The 22,880-nt window shown below is 42.2% G+C and overlaps 2 protein-coding genes across 6 annotated transcripts in view; one reads left to right on the top strand and one right to left on the bottom strand.

Moving 5' to 3' along the window:
* Positions 1–3,718: 3,718 nt before the first annotated feature.
* On the bottom strand, positions 3,719–18,101 carry SHISAL2A (shisa like 2A). 2 transcript variants are annotated; one of them, XM_081010453.1, is made up of 4 exons: positions 17,008–18,101; positions 13,807–13,952; positions 10,629–10,711; positions 3,719–6,390 (listed from the first exon to the last, which is right to left on the bottom strand). In XM_081010453.1, exons 1-3 carry the CDS (start codon positions 17,187–17,189, stop codon positions 10,680–10,682), a joined length of 360 nt encoding a protein of 119 aa, XP_080866579.1. In that variant the 5' UTR covers positions 17,190–18,101; the 3' UTR covers positions 3,719–6,390; positions 10,629–10,679. The 2 variants fall into 2 exon arrangements, with proteins under 2 accessions (XP_080866579.1, XP_080866578.1); XM_081010452.1 differs by having other exon boundaries at positions 3,719–6,393; positions 17,008–18,096.
* Positions 18,102–19,927: 1,826 nt separating this feature from the next.
* SLC26A8 (solute carrier family 26 member 8) overlaps positions 19,928–22,880 on the top strand; it is a 32,971-nt gene continuing 30,018 nt past the window's right edge. Inside the window, exons 1-4 of one of the 4 annotated variants that reach the window (XM_081010431.1) lie at positions 19,937–20,067; positions 20,758–20,906; positions 21,312–21,414; positions 22,251–22,438. In XM_081010431.1, coding sequence (XP_080866557.1) covers positions 22,266–22,438 — 173 coding nt within the window. In that variant the 5' untranslated portion in view covers positions 19,937–20,067; positions 20,758–20,906; positions 21,312–21,414; positions 22,251–22,265. Of the gene's footprint in view, positions 20,068–20,757; positions 20,907–21,311; positions 21,415–22,250; positions 22,439–22,880 lie in introns of all 4 variants that reach the window. The other 3 variants (XM_081010430.1, XM_081010432.1, XM_081010433.1) reach the window with 3 other exon arrangements.

Raw genomic sequence — 22,880 nt, 5'->3', positions numbered from 1 at the left:
TTTTTCCATTCAGTATATCCTCATTGTTGTCTTCCCAATTTGCCCCAACTTGAAATTGCCCGGCTGTTTCAAAATTTAGCTTTATATTACCAGTTGGGGAAGAGGTTCCATCCAAGGTTTTAGAGGACCTTCAGTCCCTAGGACACAAAACCGCTACTTTCAGTATGGGGCGACTGAAGCTGCAAGTAAGCAACTTGCTGAAGGTCACCCAAACTCAATCACAATCAAGTAGAAATTCGACCTCACATTTCCAATATTCACTGCGTCGTATTATGCTGCCTTGCACTTTAGCCTCTTAATGGCTCTGTGAGTGGAGGAAAAGCACCACTAGACAATTGCTTCTAATGGCAGACAAGAGCAGGCACTGAAATGAAATAACTTCAGCAGTATTGAACAGGCATTCGCATAACTCCTTTGAACAGCACTGAACATGATACCTCAGAACACAAGAGCCCTGTTAGAGCACCTGACTTCCAGCAGCAGCAAGATACACAGAGCAACAAATCTACCCAGCCCCGGTTAAGGTGTACTGATCCCTAAGCAGGTCAAGTTACTTCAGCACTGACCCCACAGGTGCCTCTCCGCCTCTCTGGTAGTGTGAATGCAATAATAAATTGACTATCTAACAATTTTGCTATCCTTTCATGACATCCAAAACCTGAGGGCACCACTTCACTCTGCCTTAATGGTAGGGCTGCCATTTTTAATGTATCATGCATACCCTGGTGGCTTCAGGTGCAAAGAGCTCACTGCTCACATAGTTCATCAAAACAATCACATTGATTCAGTGTGAGTTCGATGAACTAATATGGGAAAGCTGTTTAAATCCAAAACAAAACAAAAAACCCAGCCTGCATGAAAGCATAGCTGTGAGCTCTACAACCAAAAGAAATTGCCCTTAGTGGGTTGCAGGCACTGGTATTGATCAAAGCAAATGTATTCTCTCCAAGGCAATGCCCTTGTACAACATTTATGATGGTTCAATAAGGGAGGTGGACACACAGAGTATCGACTGTTGGTTTCCCAGCTGGCTCCCCTTCTCAAATATCTTCCTGTTGTCATTATTTCAGCATCCTTAAGTTGAAATGCTTTCACAAATAGAAATAAGAATCTTTGAGCTTGTGACAAGTTGTGTTTGGGGTGAAAGGACACAACTTTGTTAAAATCAAAGAGCTTCAGAGGAAAGAGCTAGGAAGATACTGCAGCCAACACTATTGGTGAAGTGTGTCAAGAAAGCACTCACCTGGGTGATGCTACCTGGTCACATTCACACTGTACATTTAAAGCGTGTGGCTGCCCTCAAAGAATCCTGAGAACTACAGGTTGTTGATTTTTTAAAATGGTGCTGGGAATTGTTGCTGTGTGGTGGGTAAAGTATGGTTCCCCAGATTTTTTGAGGGATGGGGCATGGTAGAGGAACAACCACACACGCATACCCTGCTGTCCAGTACTGAGAGGGTTGGTCCCATCAGCGCCTGAAGTATACCCATTTCCACTTCTGTACTTTTTTGGAGCCAGAAACTATCATAGAATTCAGAGAAGTGCAAAATCTGAAGGACAACAATGTTTCAATTTTCACGTTGGTCTGGGAGGTGAGGATCAGGCCAATTCACGGAAACCCTCAAGCACCTCAGCCACCACTTGATGCCAACTGAATATTGTTTTCACCTATATTGTACTCAGCTATGTGATCACACCCTAAACTACTGTTCCCCTTCAGCAGAGTGGCCTGCCCAATGTTGGTTGTTGTTGGCATCCATCTTATCTCGAGAGACAATGGACTGCCCACGGTCACACAACAGATAATTGTGTTGCAAAACTTGTCAGAACTTGATTACCATCCAGCATCCAATATGAGAAGTATATGTGTGTTTCTCTCTCCCTTATGCCTGCTTTGTATTAGTGCTGTTTTCTTTTTGTTCATTTTGGTGTGCACTGAGATGTACAAAAGCAGTCTAAAAATCCTGACAAACCATCCATCCATGCACTACAGTACATGATGGGCTGAAGGGATCGGACACAAACAGTGAGGATTGGGACTGTTACATCTACCTCCCTGACCTTTAGCACTGGCACCCGACAGGGATGTGTGCTAAGTCCCTACCTGCATATCATCTGATCCATCCACAGTAATTATTGTTTGCAGATGATACTACCATAATGGGCCTAATTGCAGGCAGAGATGAAACAGCTTACAGTGGGAAGGTTCAAAAAGTATCTACATGGTGCTTAGAGAATAACTTGCACCTAAATATTAGAAAGACAAAGGAGATGGTGTTGGACTTCCAGAGGAAGAGAGGGGAACCTGCCCCATTGTATATCGGGGGGGGGGCTGTGTGGAGAGAGTCTCCTCCTTTAAATTCCTGGGAGTCTACCTTAGCGAGGACCTCACTTGGAAAATCAACATAACTCAGGTGGTCAGAAAGGCCCAACAGAGACTCCATTTCCTCAGGGTCTTGCAAAAGAATAATGTTAAACAACAACTGATGAACTCCTTTTACCGGTCCACAATAGAAAGTGTCCTTTCATATTGTATCACACTGTGGTATGCTGGCCTGACAGCCACGGACAGAAAGTCTCTACAGAGGGTGGTGAATACAGCACATGATATCATGGGCTGTCCCTTGAGTCCGCTAGATGACATCGCAAGGGATCGTTGCCTTAGGAGAGCGAGAAAAATTCTCAGGGATGACTCACACCCCAGCCATCACCTCTTTAATCTTCTACCCTCGGGCAGGAGATATAGAAGTATAATCAGCCGTACAAACAGGCTAAAAAATAGCTTCTATCCATGGGCTGTTAGGCTGTTGAACGGAAAATAACACAGTGAAATTGACTTGCAAGGTGGTGTGTTGTTTGATAAGAGATTGAGTGTTTGGGGGGGGGAGGCTCGCTTAATTTCATTGTACACAGGTTGTACAATGACAATAAAGGTATTATTATTATTATTATTATTATTATTATTATTATTATTATATCCTACATTTGTTGACCTGGGACCTGCTTTTTCACTACCTGAAGTGAAAAGAAATAAAGCAGGGAAATGATGCTTGTGTCCCAAGAATCACCCTGCCAACAAGTAACCCTGCATTTTCCTCCTTGTGATACTCTTTTCAAACCTCCTTTGTTACTTCCCATTTAATGACATTTGAGATGTTGAAACCATGCAAACGAAATCTGGAAGCAAACCAAAAGCATTGGGGCGGGTGGGGTGTGTGCAGGAGAAAGAAAGCAGCCACTTAATCTTAGCTGGAGATTCAGACTACAATGTGTCACTGATTAAATGACAGTTAAGAGCTTGAGCATACAAACAGAGGCATAAACAGTCTGCATGCGAAGATGGTACCTTTCTCATGGGGGAAAATCATGCCTATTGCGCACATAGCCCTGATAACCCATTAGACAGACAGGATTTCCTGGGACCTTTTGTTGGCATCTGTCTATCTCAAGAGACAATGGAGTGCACCTCTTGGGGTGAAGTCAAACTGCTGCGTTAGCAGTACCAAAGTGACCTCCCCAGAGTACAAACCTGGGCAGTGTGTATGGAGGTCTTGAGCTGCCCAGACAACAAGGCTCCCCTTTCAGCCTTGCTGATGTGGTCCAAAGGAAAGCAATATGCTTGGCACCAGCTTGGCTGCAGGAGGTGCCAGAAGGAGGCATACAAGGTGCTATGCAACCATCTTAGATTAAAGAAAGATGACTAAGGAAGCTGATGGGGTAACCAATAATTTCCACATTTTAATTTCCATACAATCACCAATTTAAATCATTTGCATACAATTCACATAAGCATGGCAGAGTACCAACAATAGCTTTTGAAGTTGTCCCTTTTCTGTGATGCCAAATGCACATTTTCCGGAGGCAAGAGCAGCGGGTCCTTAGGGATTTTGATGAAAACAATTGGTTGAGATCTCATTCTACATTTTTAAAAAAGCTTTGGCAATAATGGAGTGGACAGATGGAGCAATTAGTGTTGGAGTACTGGCATGATGCATGGAGCATGCAGAATAAGATGCTAGACCATTTCTCATGCCAAAAATCAATTTAATATGACACTTTTTAAAAAAAACCTATCACAAAAGCACCTGTGATGGTGGGGCATGTTGTCTCTGACTATTCATATCAGCTTCAGCCCCTAAACTATGGAATAGAAAGGAAAAGTGCAGAGAGAGGAAAACAAAGTGATGTGTGGTTGCAGACAAACTTGTGAATAAGAAAAGAGAGGATTGGTAGACTAAAGTACAGAGGCAGAGCAGAGAGATAATGAATGGAATTCAGAAATGGAATTCAGTGGAGGAGAATGTGGGCAAAAACAGATGAGGCAGTTGAGAAACTGAGTGTACAGTATCTGGGGAAAGCAAACCAAATGCAGACCTGTGATTGTCCAGAGAAAGAAATAGTTTGTGGAGAAGGGCTATAGTTTAGGGACAAAGCATCTGCTTTGCATGCAGAAAGGTCTCAGGTTCAATCCCCAGTATCTCCAGATAGGGCTTTAAATGTCTCCCTGCCTGAAATCCTGGACTACAACTCCCATCAGCCCCAAACAACATGACCAATGATGAGGTATGATGGAACTTGGAGCCCAGCAACATGTGGAAGGCATAGCCTCCCCACTTCTGGGATACAGAAAGAAATGACAGTGTACTATGGAACAGAGAGAAAGAAAGAAGAGGAGGAAAAATGATCAGAAATTGGAGTTCGGTATTAGTGAAAAGTGAGAAAGCACTGCGTAGCACAGAAATGAAATAGAGAATGAATTGAAAAGACAATAATGAGTTAACACTGTAATCAAAATACTTTTCTATGGTTCACATAACAACGTAGCTCACTTGAGTTAGCAGAACTACAGAAGTGGCCCTCAAAATGATGTGCAGCCGTGATCTAAACAATATGCCTTTCCTGCTATGAATGAAATATTTATTTATAGAGCCATGGGTTTTCCACCCCATGCAAGTTTATGTCTAAAATATAGGAGAGTTGATCACTGTAAGCTTTCAAAAATAATAGTGTAAGCTAAACAGGCTTGCTTATCGTTAACATGATGCATAGAAGACTGTCAGCCTATGGTTTAATGAGAAACAGCTGCTCCGATGAACAAAGGTGTCACTAACAGATGTCTTTATAAATCGTAAGCCACTGAAGCAGATCCTGTGGGCCTCAAATGCTCCTGGCAAATTAGTAAACTGTTTACTTACCTGCTTTTTAATTTTATCAAGCCAATTTCATGGAACTGGTTTTAATTGCTAATTGCATCTTTCTATTTAGGATTATGTAATACATTGAGGAGTCTCTTCAATTTGGATTTGAGCATGCACTTTTAACTTTTGCTCATGTTGGTGCCTTGAGTGAAGCACTGTTGGTTTTTGCTGCAATTTGAATTGCCACAACTAACTTTAATAGGAAATATAGTGAAGTTATCGTGCCTTCTCAACATCTGCCTATTTTCACCCTAAGAGCTGCAGGGGAGGCCCTGCTCAGGGTCACTGAGCATGGCCCATTTGGCAGTGACATTGAACAAGACCTTCTCTGTGGTGGCACCCCAACTGTGGAACTCTCTCCTGCTAGAGTTGCATTTGTGCCCCCCTCCCTGATTCTGCCAACAGCTAATCCAGGCCTCTGGAGTAGAGTGAATGCAACTGATCATTTGTAATCCCTTGTCTGATGTACTGTGAATTCTGTCTTTTAAATCATTTTACTGATATTACTTTGTATAATGTACTTAAGGTTTTGATTTTGTTTATATTCTTTGCCATCTTAGACCCCTGGGAAGGAAGAGTGGGGTAGAAATAAATAAGTAATATGTATGAGCAGATATCATTAAAATGTGTTTCCACAGTACACAATGAAGACACAAATGAAATCTTAGGAAGCGGGGTATTGTCTGTTCAGAAAGAACCACGTGTTTAACGCAAATGTTTGCAGGTGCATAATTCAAAGCAAATATTGGGGCACAAAAAATCACTTTCTTAACAGAAGTTATGCAGATCAAAATATACTGTTGCATTTGCATTTTGGGCATGTAAGATGGTCTGTATGAACAACAGGTTACTTTTTTTAAAAAAAAGCAATAGTAGCTCATTTAATTAAAAGTTAACATTCCTGCAAATATAAGACAATACATACTTGTAAAACAGAGGGGGAAGGTTGTCACTGGATCAGGGCCTGCAATGTACATGAATGGTGACAATCGTGATTTCATTTTCCTGGATACTTGTCCAGGTTGGCCCCTGAGCATTAATAGGTTTCACAGCAGCAATAGAACAACTTTCAAAGTGCTCCTTGGCTTCTTGAGTTGGATTCTTCCAGTCCAGCTTAAAGACAAGAGACTCCTTTTGTTTCTGTGGGGCTGTGTAGACAGTTTTGCTGGTGTGTTCAGAAAGATGCAGTTTTCTGCTATGGAAACAAAACAGAAACCACTATTAAAAACTCTCTCTCTCTCTCTCTCTCTCTCTCTCTCTCTCTCTCTCTCTCTCCTGAATAGATCTGTTTTTGTCATACTTGAATCTCACTCTTCCTCCATGGAGCTCAGGATTGCATACATGGGGCAATCATATTTTATTTGCACAATAACTCTGTGACTAATAACCTTAGAAGCAAGAAATAATGTTACCCCAGCCAAGATCAAGGGCTAAGCAGGAATGTGAACCCCAGGCTAGAATCCTAGATCTGGGAATGCCCCATTAAAGTCAACTGGACTTGCTTCCAGAGAATTGTACTATCAGTTTCCTACCCAGGAACACGTTAACTACAACAGCTGTAGCTTTACACATGCTTCATAAGTATAAGCTTTAAAAAAAGAAAAGAAAAGAACACTGAGTTAACAATCCAGTTCTGTGATGAAGCACAGAAGGTGATTAATACTAGCCTAAAATAATGCACGAAGAAGATGACAAAAATATCTTGGCACGGGGCCAAATCAAATGTGATGTGGGACATCCACGATTAGGATCTTTCAGCTCCTGTTTTGCTTACAGTGACTTTGAAGATCAGCTCTGAGAAAGTTTCACCCTTTCTTCCTATGTGTTTTCTCTAGTGCAAATTGCTTTCCCCTCCCAAGCTATTATTAGCTCCAAAAGGAGGCTAAAGACAGGAAACTATTAGCAACTCCATCAGAAAAGGGGCATGGGAATGAAGGGTTAAACAACATTCCTCAGAGCACTACTCTGCCAACCTCCAAAACAGCACAATAACAAAAATGCAGAAGAGTCTATTAGTGGATTTCTGACCTCAATCTGACTTGTCACTAATTTAGCCAAATCAACAGCTGTCTGCCATAAGCACAAACAGACTCATCAACAGATAGTAGCTGAAGTAGGAAAATGCCCTCTTGCATTCTGCTGGGGACAGTGGATCAATAATGCCCAAGGTCAGAGTGCTAGGAAGGCTTGCACTTCAGCAGCTAAAACAACCATGAAACTTCACTCCATTTGCCTGAATAAAATCCCCACTCATTTGTCAGAGCAATGCTGATATAAATGTCGTGCACAGCCTTGCCTCTTTCTCCATCCTATTTGCCTCAAGTCAGTCTCTTGGATGCCAAAGCTGCTCCATGAAAGGGGCTTGCAGGTCTTCTTTTTGGCGTAGCTGAGTAAGATTGTCTTCCATGAACACAGTCTTAACAGTGAATCTGTAAGTGACTGTGGAGACCAATTCTAGATCCACATGTCCTTCCACAGTGGGGACATAGGTTTCCGGGCGGGAGTTAATCATGGTGAGGGTTTGCCAAACGTGCCTCCCTCTTAGCACATTTCTCCCTTTTGTCCTGAGTTCGAGCGTCTTTAAAGTCCATGACATCTTTGGTAAAGGCTGTTCTCCAGTTGTAGCGCTCACAGGCCAGTGTTTCCCAGTTGTCAGTGTTTACATTTTTTAAGATTTGCCTTCAGAGAGCCTTTAAACCTCTTTTGTTGACCACCAGCATTACGCTTTCCATTTATAAGTTCAGAATAGAGTAGTTGCTTTGGAAGACGATAATCAGACATCCAAACAACATGCCCAGTCCAACGAAGTTGATGTTGAAGAATCATTGCTTTGACAATGATCCTTGCAGGTACTGCTGCTACAGTGTCATGGCTTCAGCTCCTCCCACAGCAGATGGAGTAGGGCAGCCTTGCAGTGATGGAACAAAGATTTCATTTGCACAGGGACTAGTCAGTGCAAGAACAAGGTTTCCTGTTACACCAGCTTAGTGCTTGATGTAGTGCTTTGTAACTACTGTATAACTACATCGAATCAGGTTTCAGTCCCATTGTTGAATCAGTGCTAGCTCTCACACAGTTGGCTACATTACTTTCTGTCATGCTGTGCGTCAAAGGACGTAGCAATACAGGTGTGCATCAAAGGCACAGCAGAAAGATCTGATCAAGCCACATTTCAAATATGTACTAATAAAACATATCAACAGGCACAAAGTGCAAACAGAAGGAAACAGCCAGCTTCTTCATGAGCAGCAGAAGACTGTAAAGTGGCATCCGGGGGGAGGACAGTTACACTTCTATAATATATGCTTGAGAAGACTTGCTTTTGAAACTCCAAGGGCTCTGATTTTAAAAACAATATTAAACTGCATGGTTTTTCTTTCTTTCTAGGCTATCAAGCTAAGTACCATAGAAAGCATATGTTATATATGCATTCCTCCTTGGCCATGGATTGATCTGTTCCCATTCACAATTCTGCATTAAGCAAAAACCATAGAAATTTATGGTAGCTTTCTTTCCAGCCCTCTTTTTTATCTGCACTCAATTAGCCATCAGATCGTTTTCCTCATCTTAAATACACACGTGGACATGGAAGAAAGAAGTATATCTACATAAACTCTAAGCTCTGCTTCAAGACCCAGAAAAACAGCCTGGAGAAAAAGCCCCTGCTATTAATAATTTTATTATCTTCACTTTGACCCTGCCTCCCATGTTCATCAATATACCAAGAATTTATATTGTTTCACTGGTAACATAAGAGGAAAATGACTGCTACTCATATTTAATCTAAGCACAAACACAAGGGCTTCTAATTACAAGGTGTTTAGCGCTGCGATGTTGAACGTTATCTGTTAACTCTGTTCTACCCTGTTTCCCCTTTGTTTTTTTGTTTAAACCAATTCACAAACCAAGAACTTACACACTGAACGCTAATAATGAACCATATGTTGCAGATATTACACATGACAAGAAGACTTAGTCTATTTATTTGTATCATTTATTATGATCCTTGTTTATAAAACCCAATAAAAAGTTATTTTTAAAAATGCACCCTGAAACTCACAAACAAGATTGTAAAGCCAACCAAAGGAATGCAGTATATTTCATTTGTTGACTAAAGCATGTTTCTTTTATCAGCATTTTTAGTTCAAATCCTCATTGATCAGTCAGCAACACTGCGCTGCCTCCCTTTCAATAATCCACAGACAAGTGCACTACAAAAATAATTTTCTTCTGTCCAGATGAATCAGTGTTCATTCTCAAAAGCTAAATCCTTCTGTCTCAGCTGAATTATGTGCTCTATGACGCAGACAACTTGGCCTTTCACCTGAAATGTTACCACTGCAATACAACGAACTATCTCCCCTTTCCCCTGAGGAAGAAACAATCCACACTCATTATTCAGGAAGTAGAACAATGCTAAGCTACTTAGCCCAAACTTAATTTCCTGTCTTACCCAGGGGTCCATGTCCCAGAATATTTGCTTTCATGAAAATGTTTCATTGGCTGTTTCCACAATGAGTTCTAATGCTTCGAATTGTCAGTTGTGAAATTCATTAGCAACGCATAAGGGTGGGGAGGGCAACCGGTGGCTTTCAGCCTAATTTCATGGGGTAAGGGGCAGGGCCAGCCCACCCATGAGGCAAGTTGAGACGATTGCCTCGGGTGACAGGATCCATAGGCAGAAGATCCTAAAAGGGATCTTTATTCCCCCTTTGTTCCTTATGTAGATCTTCCCGCTCCCCTTCTTCCCTGGCAGGGAGCAGAGTACCATTTTGTGGTTTGCCTCAAGCATCAAAATGTCTTGGACTAGCCCCAGGTAGCTCAGAATAAGAAAAGGAAGATTTGGGGAGAACCTCTGCCAAGTGATTGGTTCACACTTCTAAGAAGAGTGATTTGTTCTACTCTCAGCAGTCTGCGAGAGAGAGAAGGGGGTGACAGAAAGAGACTTCTTCCTCTCCTCTCACTGTGCACCTTCAAAAGATACTTGGAGGGGCATGTTTGGAGAGTGCACAGGGGTCTGGAGAGGAGGAATGGGGAAAGTTCCCTTGTGCAAATGGAAGTCTACTGCACTAGTGGAACATCAGTACTGGGTATAACCCAGTGTTACCTAATCCCTGCATTTCGCAAAAGCTAATATTTGACCTGAATGGGCCTGCTCAATGAAAGTCACAAAGACGGCAAGGACTCTTATGGACTAAATAATACAGTAACAAAGTAGGCATTCAAATGAACAATCTTGCAAGTTCCATGACTGCACAAGAGGGTAGCAGGAACACACCCTCCGCCATTGTACAGGTGAAGGGGTTTGTTTGAACACACCTATACTGCCTTTCAAATAGCAAACAATTCTCATTTATCCTGAATTCAAAAGCAAACATTCCCTCATCTACAAAGAAGAGACTGGGGGCTGTAACAGGAAGAACACTGTACCTGTTTGCTTGCAGAACTGGTCTGTACATGTCCTGTTCCACACACCTTTCTTTAACATAAAGAACTTCCTCTAGTTTCTCGACCTGAAAAACAAAAAGGACATCTTTCTCAGTCAACCTGAAATGAAGGAGGCATCTTTCAGTCACAGGATCTAATGAGGATGCTCTGCTGGTATGGTCTGAAGATACATGAAGCCATCACCTTGCTGAAGTTAAGTGAGTCTGATCAATATCTGGATAGGTGACTGCCTTGGGTCCAATGACAGGAAAAAAGGGGGCTCTAACTCTAAGAAAATAAATAAAGGATGCTTCAGCGACATAGTTAGCAAGAGCAGGCAGTGCAGTGGGGAGGTATCTTACCAGGGCAAGGCAGCAGCTAGAACAAGGCTGTGTGCGCACACTGGTGGGAGCATCCATTGGTGTGCTTGCACAGCCCCAACCTTGCACACTGCCCTGCCCTGCATCATCCCAGTAAGTGACGGTGATTACTGTGTTAGGTGGGTAGCTCTGCAGCACTGCCCCAACTGGTAGTTATTCTTGATGGGATGAATTAGCATTATTTCTTTCCAGATCTGATCTCTGAGCTTCTGACAAAGCAAGGTTTAGGAAGGCAATGGCTGCATAAGCTGAAATTGGGTTTGCCGCTTGGTTCTGAACTTGCTCTATTGTCACAATTAAAATGCATCTTGTACTATTCTAGTAAGCTGGCAACCCTAATAAGCAGAGGCACCAAAGTCAATTTGTGTATTTGGCCTTTTAACACTTACTGCGCAGAGTGTCAGCTGTTCATCAAAGCCTCAGATTTACCACTTAAAAAGGCCAAGTAGAAAGTTTCAACAGTTTTACTGTTTCTAATTAAGCAGATTAGGGACATTCAAAGAATGACTGACTAGTTCCAAAGGAAATGAACAGATATCCAGTTATGATAAAGCAACTTGATCATCAGCTAACTTTATACATAATTAAGAGAGAGATAAGAACAGGTATCAACAAATTTAAGTTAACGCACTCAAGAGTATAATAATCATTTTCAACAAGCTGAAAAACTTCAAATTCACATATATATATTTCAAATCAACCTAATTAAGGTTGTCATAGTTACCAAATGTGCCACTTAGTGATCTTTCCCCAGGTCATTCTTTTAAGGGAAAAAACAGGAAATAAACGAGTTTATCTGATTCTGAAGTTCCTTTAATAATTAGACCAATATGTCTGCTGCTGTATCTGTACCCACAAGCAATTGTTGCTCAAAGACGGACATTAAAGCTTATTCCTTTTCTAGTCCATTGACTGTTAAGTCATCTTTTCTGCTGTGACCTGGTGTTTTTTGATGGTAGATAAAGTTCCACAAAATCAACTGCTTTACCATAGTTATGACGACATATGAGGCAGAAAGGGGGTGCTTCCAGATGGGAGGTTTTGTCATGACCTCACTGAAGGAAACCTCTTTGGAGGATCTGGAGAAGCAGCCTACATCACAGGGCCATGAAGCAGAGCAGAGGAAGGGACCCTGGGGGTTATCTAGTCCAACTCCCTGCATTGCAGGAATCTCAACACATGCCCCCCTCCCATACAATTTGAAACCATCCTGGATCATGCTTAGCTTTGCAAATGTGCTAGCAGTCATATTGCTGCACCACTAGTTGACAGTATATATGCTGCTAGAGCTTTAGTGAAACACCACAACTGCCCCCTCCAATTTCAAAAGATTGAAATAATAACTAGAAAAATAGCTGGAGACTGATGATGGGTTTAGTTCCAATTTCAGAGGATAATCAATACAGTTCCCTTGAATTCACAGAACAAAAAGTTTTCATCTGGAATTGAATTAAATTGAGTAGGTCTGTTGCCTAAGGATGAGACAACTAGGACTAAGAATCTCTTAATTAGCAGGCTGATATGCTTGCCATCTCTAGATAATGTCCCATTAGGATCCTTTTAACAACAAAAAAAGGGAGTAAAGAAGGTAGCTTGCTGTTTCTGTCAGGCTCAACTTTGCCTTTAAAAAAAAGAGTATTAGGTGTTTTTGCTAATTAAAATAAAATAAGAGAGCTGACAGAATTCTCTATAATATGATTGCACCTCAAAGATCTTTCCACACCTCTCTGTTGGGATCAGGAAATCTTTCATATTAGAAAGAATTTCTCTGCGGCTCCTGCAGCATGGCTTATAATACTCTGCAAGAAGGTGAACAGGACGTCTCTTTTTAAAGAAATGTTGGCTCCTGTCATTTATGAACATTTTCAATATGAGCTTTGATATGAGTTTGTTTGGTCTTATTTTCTGTATGTCAGCAGTAATGAAGGAATAGAAATAGGTGATGATTAGCCTGAACCAGAACTTGCTAACATCAATGGGAGCCTTTAGTCTGCAGCTGAAGCCAGACCAGGCAGTTGTGGTTATGGGCAAGGGAGCTGCATGCTTTGTATAGTGTGGGGATGCCCATGATTAAGGTGGCTACCATGCATTTGGTAATCAGATTCGGCATCTGAATGTAGTCCTGGACCCAGCACCAGTTTTGGAGTTGCAGAGCACTAACAGTGTGGGATTATGACCACACTTCGAAATCAAGGATCTGTCAACTATCATCCATGTTCCCCTAACTGCCAGGATGAACTACACTACACTATCAGAGAACACTGACACCAGAAAACGCATCAGATAAGTCTTCTGATATTGTATTTAAAGACAGGAAGACACTGTGGCGATCAGTTTATAGGTCAGGCCATAGCTCTCAAATGGTGATAAGGTCTTCCCTAACATGATGGAGGCAAGATCTAAGAGAACTGCTAAGTCCTCCCAGTCCAGGTGTGCGTCTTTTCCAACAAGCTATGCAACAGCCCATTCCCTTCCTTTCCTAATGAGCACAGAATGAAGCCCTGTGATTGGCTTGCTGCTTTTCACTGTTGTGCTGAGTGACTGTTCTATTGCACAATGGGCTACTTGTTCTCCTGCTACATACTGTCTGAATATTTTTTTGCCTCTGGAACTTCAAGAAGGAATAAATGTTGCCTGAGCCATCTGAATTTGGAAGACTCAGAGAGCTTAGTGTTGATTTAGAGAGAGGCTAAAATTTGAGACTGCTTGATATCAGAACAATTTAAAAACCCAGGTGGTGAGGAATCCTGGAACTACTAAGGAAACATCTGAATGTTCTCTGCTGAATGAAGAGCTCTTACCTGCTGACTGTAAGCTTAAACTGAGGCCTCTATCCAGCTTGCTTTGTGGCTTCGTGCTGATAAACAAGTAACAAAGAACGCACACAGTGATGATAAAAGCCAGCAGGACCACTGCTGCAATTGACAAGCCAATAAGTGCTCCAACACTGAGAAAAGAAAGCAACAGAATTTAATGTGCTGGACATTCTAGGAGCATTGTCAAGCACACCACAACAAGAAATCATCAGCATCACATGTACTTAAAGAAGGAAGACAGATGTTTTGACAGAATAGAGATAAACTGATTTGTCTTTAATATTCTCATGGGAACTGAATTTGTCATGAAATTCTACTCTTATTGATCCAGAGCAGAACTCCAACGTATAGTTAGCAGAGTAAAAACTTAAACACGTTGCAGGATTCCCAAAAAATAGATCAGAGGCAATTGTATTTCATCCAGCAGAGCTTTACTGCTACTGAAGGCAAATGAGCATAATGGTCACAAATCCAATACAATCAGGATTGGCACTGTCCATAAGAAATCTAGTTGCAGCGGACTTAACTTAAACTTACAATAACTTATAATAAGACTAAAACTTAACACTATATACAGAACACCACACCAGAAGGAAAAGAGAAAGAAAGAGAAACTGAAACCCAGGCTCCTTCTGGCCTTACTTTTATAGTCAGCATGATCTTGACAGAAAAGAGATCCAGTTTAAACCAGCTGTACTCAGCTTCTCTGAAGGAATAACCCAAACATCATGAACCTTCTGCTTGTTTCTTTCACACAGAGAAGCTTCCAGAACCCTCTTGAATTAAGTAGAATAGGAAAGATTTTTACACATCAGAACAATACTTTCTGTACTGAGAAAATGCAAACTGATACTCCCCCCATTTATTAGGTACAGGAAGTATTGATATGCAAAATGCCTATAGAAAAACATTGCATGTACACCTTCCTTCTACAAGAATAAATCCTAGCCTTTTGTTGCTAGACCTGCAATTTACAGCAAACACATTCCTTCACTATTCCCGGGGAGATAAACATAGACTCAGAGAGAGAGAAGGGGACTGAAGCTATTTAGTCCAACTTTCTGTTGCAGGAAGGACAATATGCCTGTCAGCCACACACACCCATTGTGATATTCAGTTCTAAATGGACTAAAACAGAAGTGGTGTGCTGAAGCAAATGTTTTGCCACAGGCCCCCATTGTAGATTCCATGTTGCTGGTCTGGTCTTCGCATGCAACAGAAACAGGTGTAGAGTCCCAAGGGATGGACTGTACCACTTCAGACCACATGTGGAGGATCATTATTTTGAATGATCCTTTGCATAAAATTATTACTTTTTAATATGAAAAAAGTGAAATTCCGCAGGTTTCTTTTTAACTCCTACACAGGAATTTAATTCCTACACAGCCTTTGCTGTAGAAATTTTGTATTCTGTGAGGTGGACGTCTCTCACATGAAATGTAGTAGCACCATCTGCCTGCATAGATTAGTACCTAAATTCAGTCACTGATGATTGATATTCTTGTTTTGAGATGGCATCTGTTACTTCTGAGGAAGAAACTGGCAGAGGAGAGAGTGTAATGAGGAACTTTAAGTGTTATGTTGCTATTCCAACCATAGTTGACATCCCATCCCTAATGATGCCGTCAGCATTGAAAGTGCTGCTGTTTTTGACTAGTCATGACAATAAAATAGCTGTTCTTGTCGGTAGCTATTTGGTCTGTCTACTTTTCTGAAATAACTCAGCATGGTGTCAGAAGTCTACGCCTTAAAACTCACAATTGCTTACTATGACAGTTTTAAGCTCCAGAAAGCTTCAACTTTGATGATACATTTGCAAGGCTATGCCTCCTAGGAGCCACTTATTTGGCCACAGTACTTAGTGATGTCTGCATGTACAGTAGGTGTCACTGAACACATGATGGGGAGGCAGGATCCCACCCACAAGATGTCATTTGCAAATACTCTTTTACTCAATATCCAGGTGATCACAGTTGATACTCCTTAAAAATATAAACTTATTCAATACTTTGGTTTCTCTTCAGATTGGAGAAATCTTTTTATCTTTTACTCATACAAACTTAGCAGTAACATATAACTTTTTTTAAAGTGTTCAAAGTGTTTTCTGTGTATTAGTACAGGCTTGTTGTAAACCACTCACAGGGTTGGTTGCCTGTGACAATTATTAATCACCTCCAGGTAACCAGGCAGGGAAACCTCTACAATAGTTTGTTCCTCTTTTGAGCACAAGTAAATACAATAATATATTGGAGGACTAGACAAGGGATTCTGCCTCACCCTGCCCCCTCAGCTTGTTAACTCAGGTGGACTTTTCCAAGGCTGCACAAAGCCTTGCCACAGCTACACTATCCATATTGCAAATGCAACATGGAGGCTACAAGCTTATACTGTACCCACTTATCTGGGAGTCAGCCTCACTGAATTCAACGGGATTTACTTCGAAGTGGAAATGCATAGGATTGCACTGTGAATATAACATGACTTGCCTAAAACCACCTGGATTAAGTTTGAACCAAATCAGATTCTTGTTAAGAAAACTCTTTCGCCAATTATTAATGATGAGTTATTTCTACAAAGAGACAAATCTTTCATTTGGATTAATTAGACTAGGCTAGTAGCTACCATTCTCCTGTTCTGTACCACTAATATTAATTAGAGTTAATGAAAAGGCATGCATTGGAGTCTCAGAGAACCCATCCTTTTGTCACCCTGGTTGTTGCCAGTAATAGATATACAATGATTCAAAGGACAAGAGGGGAAATTACGGTATTATATGTTAAGTCGTCTCTTGAGCATACCTCTTTGTCTCGCTGCAAAGTGACGATCCTCTCACACTGCTGCTGCTACAAGGTTGCTAAAACAGGGGTAAAAAATCCCCTCCTAAAATAATACAAGCTCTAAGCAATCGGTTTAGATTGCAGAAAGTTCCCATATTTGGTTACATTACCAGTTTGCACATTCACACCCCTGCCACACACATTCCCTCTCTGCTAGTGGCTCAACTTAACTTAGTGCCAAAGCTTAGCCTGGTGCTAAGGCTACACTGAAACGGGCACAGAATCATTCTACAACCTCTGAGCGTGTGCAGAGCGCATTCCACTAATTCCACACTCACACTCACACCAAAGGGTCTTGGCACTGTGGTGGACTGGGCGGGCAGCCCCCCAGCCTGCCTCCTCGTCTCACCTGAGCCACCACATGTAGTTGTGCTCGTAGGGGAAGAAGCTGTTCGGGTCATCGCAACAATACTTGAGGTCCTGGAAGCCGCAACAGTAGATGAAGCCGGGCTCGCCGTCCTCCCCCGGGCAGCTGAAGGCGCTGACCAGCACCTTGTCGGCGTTCATGTAACTCGTGCAGTCGGCGCTCATGGTGCAGCCGAGCGAGCGGAGTCTGCGGCGAGGCAGCTCGGCTTCTTCTGTCAGAAGGGGCGGGGAATTGGAATCGAAGGCGCCGCAGAGCAAGGAACCGCGCGCCGGAGGCAGAGCGGGTAAAAGACGCCCGCGCTAAGGGAGGAAGAAAGGCGCAACCCGAGGGCGCAGGAGGAGTCGGCTCGCCTTTCCTGCCACTTCTGAGGCGCCACAGGCGCGCCCCCTTCCACCTCTCCCGACGGACTGTCTGCTGTCGCCAAGGCGGAGGGTTTCTTTCTCCCTCTCCCGCCACTCCCGCGCTCGCCCTGTGCGACGCCCCGCCTCCCTCGCCCTGCTGAGCCTTCTGGCCATTGCTAACGCAGCAGCGATCCTGTGAAGGGAAGCGAAAGGGATGGATCACGCAGCCTCGGCGCAGCGTCGAGGAGATTTCAAGAGAAACCATTTCAGGCGTTATTCCAGACCCTTTTTCTTGTCCGGAGGGTCCCATTCATGGGTACGAATATATCCACATCAGCGCCCAACTGCGTTTGAGGAGCCAGGTCTGGCAGGCTGCAGCAGCCTGGAAGATTGCCGGCGTCTGAAAAACTGGTCCATCCAACGCAGTTAAAACGGTGAGGTGACAGACCACGATCTTTGGACACCTGGTTTCCAGTTTGACATTTGATAAGCAAAAGAGGCCCCGGAATCAACCACCCTGGGATCACACGGATAGTTTTGTATTTATCCAAGAATGGAAGAGGCAGGGTAAGAAGGAGATCAGGGTAGCTAAGAACCAGCTCTGAACTGTGGAGGTGGCACCTGGTGCTAGGTGACAAAAGTGCACACACTTCAGTCTAGACTCAGGATAAGTTATGGGTTGGCCCTACCATTAGGCAAAGTGAGGCAACCGCCTCTGGTGGCAGATTTGGGGTCACGGATTCCCCTCTACCAGAGGAGAGAGCTAGGTATGCACCCCCTAACCTAGCCTCCTTCTCTTGGGTGCCATGGAGGGTGCCATCCTAGTGCCAGTACTGCAAGTCACATTTCACTGCTGATTTTGTTGACTTCCATATATGGAGCATCAGGCACCACCTTGCCTCTCTTTCAAAGTGGCTGAAGTCGGGGGGGGGGGGACCAGAGAGAGCCCCACCCCACCTCCAACCCCAGTTCCCACCCGTCAGCCCTCCCTTCCCGGTTTCTACATCCACCTGCCAACGCAAGTCTGATCTCAACAGTGCTGCAGGCCTTGTGACAAACAGCATAAATAAAGAAGTGAGGGTGGCACTGTGATCTAAACCACTGAGCCTAGGGCTTGCTGATCGGAAGGTTGGCGGTTCGAATCCCCGTCATGGGGTGAGCTCCCATTGTTCAGTCCCAGCTCCTGCCCACCTAGCAGTTTGAAAGCACGTCAAAGTGCAAGTAGATAAATAGGTACCGCTCCGGCGGGAAGGTAAACGGCGTTTCCGTGCGCTGCTCTGGTTTCACTGGAAGTGGCTTAGTCATTCTGGCCACATGACCCGGAAAAACTGTCTGTGGACAAACGTTGGCTCCCTCGGCCAGTAAAGTGAGATGAGTGTCGCAACCCCAGAATCATTCACGACTGGACTTAACTGTCAATGGTCCTTTACCTTTACCTATGCCCTGCCCTTAAAACAAACATTGGCTCGTTCTAAAATCTTGCACCCCATAACCAGGATGAACTTCAGCCTTGTAATTACAAAATGCACTTTAAGTATCCTTAGTGTTACAAAATGCACACTGTAAGTCTAAATAGTGTTCTAGGACATTGTCACATTGGGGCTTTAGTTCTTGGTATAAGGGCTAAGACAGCGGTTAACCAAACTGTGAAGTACAATGGTACCTCAGTTTACGAACTTAATCTGTTCCGGAAGTCCGTTCTTAAACAGAAACCATTCTTAAACTGAGGCACGCTTTCCCTAATGAGGCCTCCCGCCGCCAGTGCCCTTCCACTGTTCAGATTCCGTTCTTAGACCAAGGTAAAGTTCTCAAACTACTTCCAGTTTTGTGGAGTTTGTAAACCAAATAGTTTGTAAACAGGGCTGTTCTTAAACCGAGGTACCACTGTAAAGCTCTACAGCGCTAAAGTCAGGTGGGCCAAAAATACTGAGGGTAAGGAAGGAATTTGCCCTAAATCACACACCCACACCCATTTATCCAGGGAACTGTTTGTTTACTCAGCTAAATCTCAAAGTCATATTATCTCAGTTTTACTTTAGGGCAATAGCAGTGAACTTTGGTGCTACACAGGCTGCAAGTCACCCTACAGCTGGAGCACAGAGCTTTAGCACTATCAGGAAATTGCTATGCAGTAAGGCCACAACTTTTGCAAAGGTTATGTTCAGGGCATTGTGCCCAAAGTCAAAACCCAAAAAGTAAAAACAACAACAAGCAAAGTCAAAATTGTGTGTATAGTCAAAACCCATTGGTTTCTATAAAGCACATAAGTTAAATGTGTACAAGTCGCAGGCTTACTATATTGCTCTGAGGTTGTACCTAATTAAGCAGTATGTTCCCAGTTCACTTCTATAATGCTCAACATCAGGGTGACATTAAGAATAAAAAGGAAAAAAACAAAGAACACATCCATGCCAGGACACACACGGATGCAAAATTGGAGGATATAATCTTCAAACAGAAATGCTAAACTAATGCAGAAAATTAGGCATTACTTACAACTGTTAGCACCATCAAGTGGAACTATGGAAGCCTGGGAAATGTTTACATCATGCAACAGAACGCTCAGTCCCAGTGCCAGACTGCCACTGGTGCTATTTAAAAGAACACAGAGGTTCTAAACTGTTCTAACTGTTAGAGAGAAACGAGTAACATAGCTACAAAAAGGAAAGTAGCAGATCAAGGACCTGAATCATCCAGAATGGTAAGTGAACAACAAGAGGAAGTAGGATATTAAACTGGGCTAATGTTGTAACCGTTAAAGATTTAAAAAAATAAGTCAGGTGCTAGTAACAAAAAGTGTGTGGGGGGGGCAATTTCTTGTTGCAACACAACATAGGACCCCCAACCCCTTTTTCTCTTTCACATTAAAGAGCAGGTATTCACCTGCCTCGGGGATGGCAAAAACCTCTTCTGCCTGCAATTCATTTTGGAAAAGGGACCATGAACACATACCTTTAACTAGGCAGCAGTGTTGGGGCTAACCAGTAGGGCCACAAAACAGGACCCCTCACGGATAGGGTAGCAGTTTCTGTATATTGGAGGTGGGGGGCATCTGATATAAGCAAATACTACTTTGTTACAAAAAAAGGAGATAATCATATTCCCCTGCCAATCCACTACTGATATAAATCTGGTTTATTACTCTTAAATACTTTTGGTTTTTTTAAAAAAAAAACTTCTCTGCTATGTCTTGCTGTTAAAGCTTAGATTTTAATTTGGCAAGCCACTTTGAGTTTATAATTATTAAAGAGAAAGGCTGATGAGAGTGGTGATGGCGGTGCTACAATTTTTAAGTTCTAATTGTTTCCAAACACAAAGCAAACTTTTCTTATCAGTCCTTTAAGAACATGTTCTCTCATGTTCTTGTTCAACTTATTTCTTTGTTATTTAGAGCATTTGTACCCCACTCTTCAGCCAAGAAGGCTCCCAGAGGGGCCTTTACGCAGTCATTTAAAACAAGAGAGTCCCTACCCACCAGCTTGCCTGGAAGACACAGCACAAAAGGAAAGAGGAAGGGGGAGGCAAGAAAAGCAAATTCAGGTGCCAATTCTTAAAGTTCAGTTGTAGTTCTTATAACTACCAGATAGAATATAAATACAATTATTTTTATCCTTTTACTTATCCTCTATCCTCTTTCAGTGTTTCTCATATAACCAGCCCATAGGTGCTGTTGCACTAAGATGAAAAAACTATCTAGAATTTGTGGGAAATTATTAGTTATTCTTCATGTTGTGATGGCAGATTATCCAGAAGCTTTTTGATTTTCCAAAAGGAGTGAATCAAACACCCCCCCATGGCACTTTCCATGCTATCGCTGATCAAAAATAATAATAATTAAAATCTGTGTTAGTGGATAAAAAAGGATAATGAAATGCCTAATGATCCTTCTATTCTATTTCTTTCTTGGCTGATTCATGAATGTAATTCTCTCAATTATGCTGAAAGGACTGCCACAAAGAACAGCACTTCTGTTTTCTGTCACTGGATGGAAGTACTGAATAGTTCTTAGAAGCCAGCCAATCCATCTTCCAGGAACAAATATCGCTAAGTATTAAGGCTTGACATTTTCATTATTTGTGTAACTGGTTCTTTTTAAAGGATATTCACCACAAATGACATTTTTTAACAAAATAGATCAATAGATCTCAAATAACATCTGCCTATCAACCTCCAAGGTCATCATAAAATCATTAACAAGACCATGTAAAATTATTTCCATCTCTTTCTGCCTCATTGATTCTCCGTTCTTTTAAATATTTCATACAAAAGTATAATTTGCCTGGTTTCATGTGAGCCCCCTAATATAATTTTTTCCTCTCTTGTTGTTAACTCAGTTCTGAAAAAGAAAAAGAAACCCTTTGCAGGCACAAGTTGTAAGATGAATTCTATAGAAATAATATATTGGGTTAAGTTAGGTTTAATGCATTTGCCGTGGGGAACTTCAGGAAAAGCCACCCTGATAATAATAATAATGGGACAATACATTGTTTTATAAGGCATATTAGGAAAACTAGTTTTTTTCTTCATCAAATTCTGTATTTTTAAATTTTAATCATTAGTTTATATACAATCAAGGTGACCAGAGAGCTGCTAGTACAGATAAACCTCTCCCCCCCCCCAAATGTTTATTGGCATGTAAATAAAAATCAGGCCTTCTCTTTACCAGGCTATCATATTTCATATCTGAGACTTCTTGAACTATGTTTCCACCACTATGTGGTGGATACACTGATCAGCAGTTGGCCTGGTTTTGCTTTGTGGACTGTGGTCTCCGGGATCAGGCTTGCCCCTGCTATAACTATAACTTTCTGATTTCAAAAACCTTACGAAGTGGCAGGGGATTAACTCTCCTGAACTCATTGGTTTTTTGTGTTAATATGTTAGAACCACTGTGACTAAATGGACTCAAATGAGAATATTGTGAATGAGAGACAGCCACTGAGGGTGACATACCACATCAGCCGAAAAGTGTACAATGAAGAAGAATTCCAACAAGATCATGACCAAAAGATTTATGCCACATCCACCAGGGAACCTGATACCCCTCCAACAAGGCGGAAAATCCAGTGCAGGTATTGTAAACTGGGACTCCTATCCCTTTGAAGATTACCATTGACACTTTATATTATAAGTGAGCAGCAAAAGCACTGAACCCAAATAGATCCCCATTTCCTGTATATATTAGAAATGTTAGCACTATTTATAAGCTGGGCCTGCAGAGCTTACACCATGAATAAAACACATACATAGTTAGACTGAAATTTCAGGCAACTACCAATCCCTGAGCTATGTGGAGAAGAGCCCTTTTATTGGAATGGATAAACATAAGGATACATATAAGGATCCCAGAACTCCTCTTGAAGTAAGGCATTCAGAGGAGAAATTAAATAAGTGCTGGGAGAGAAAAACTTTGCAATGGAATGCAGAAAGCACCCTGAGGGTTGAATCCATTGCATCTGATATCCATTCCTCTTCCTGCCTGCGGAGCTAAACTTGCCCAAGGAGTGGCCCAAG

The sequence above is a fragment of the Podarcis pityusensis genome, assembly GCF_964106645.2.
Source record: "Podarcis pityusensis genome assembly, chromosome: 6".
Taxonomy (NCBI): Eukaryota; Metazoa; Chordata; class Lepidosauria; order Squamata; family Lacertidae; genus Podarcis; species Podarcis pityusensis.
The sequence above is the reverse complement of the archived record's forward strand: the minus strand, read 5'-3'. Positions and strand labels throughout refer to the sequence as shown.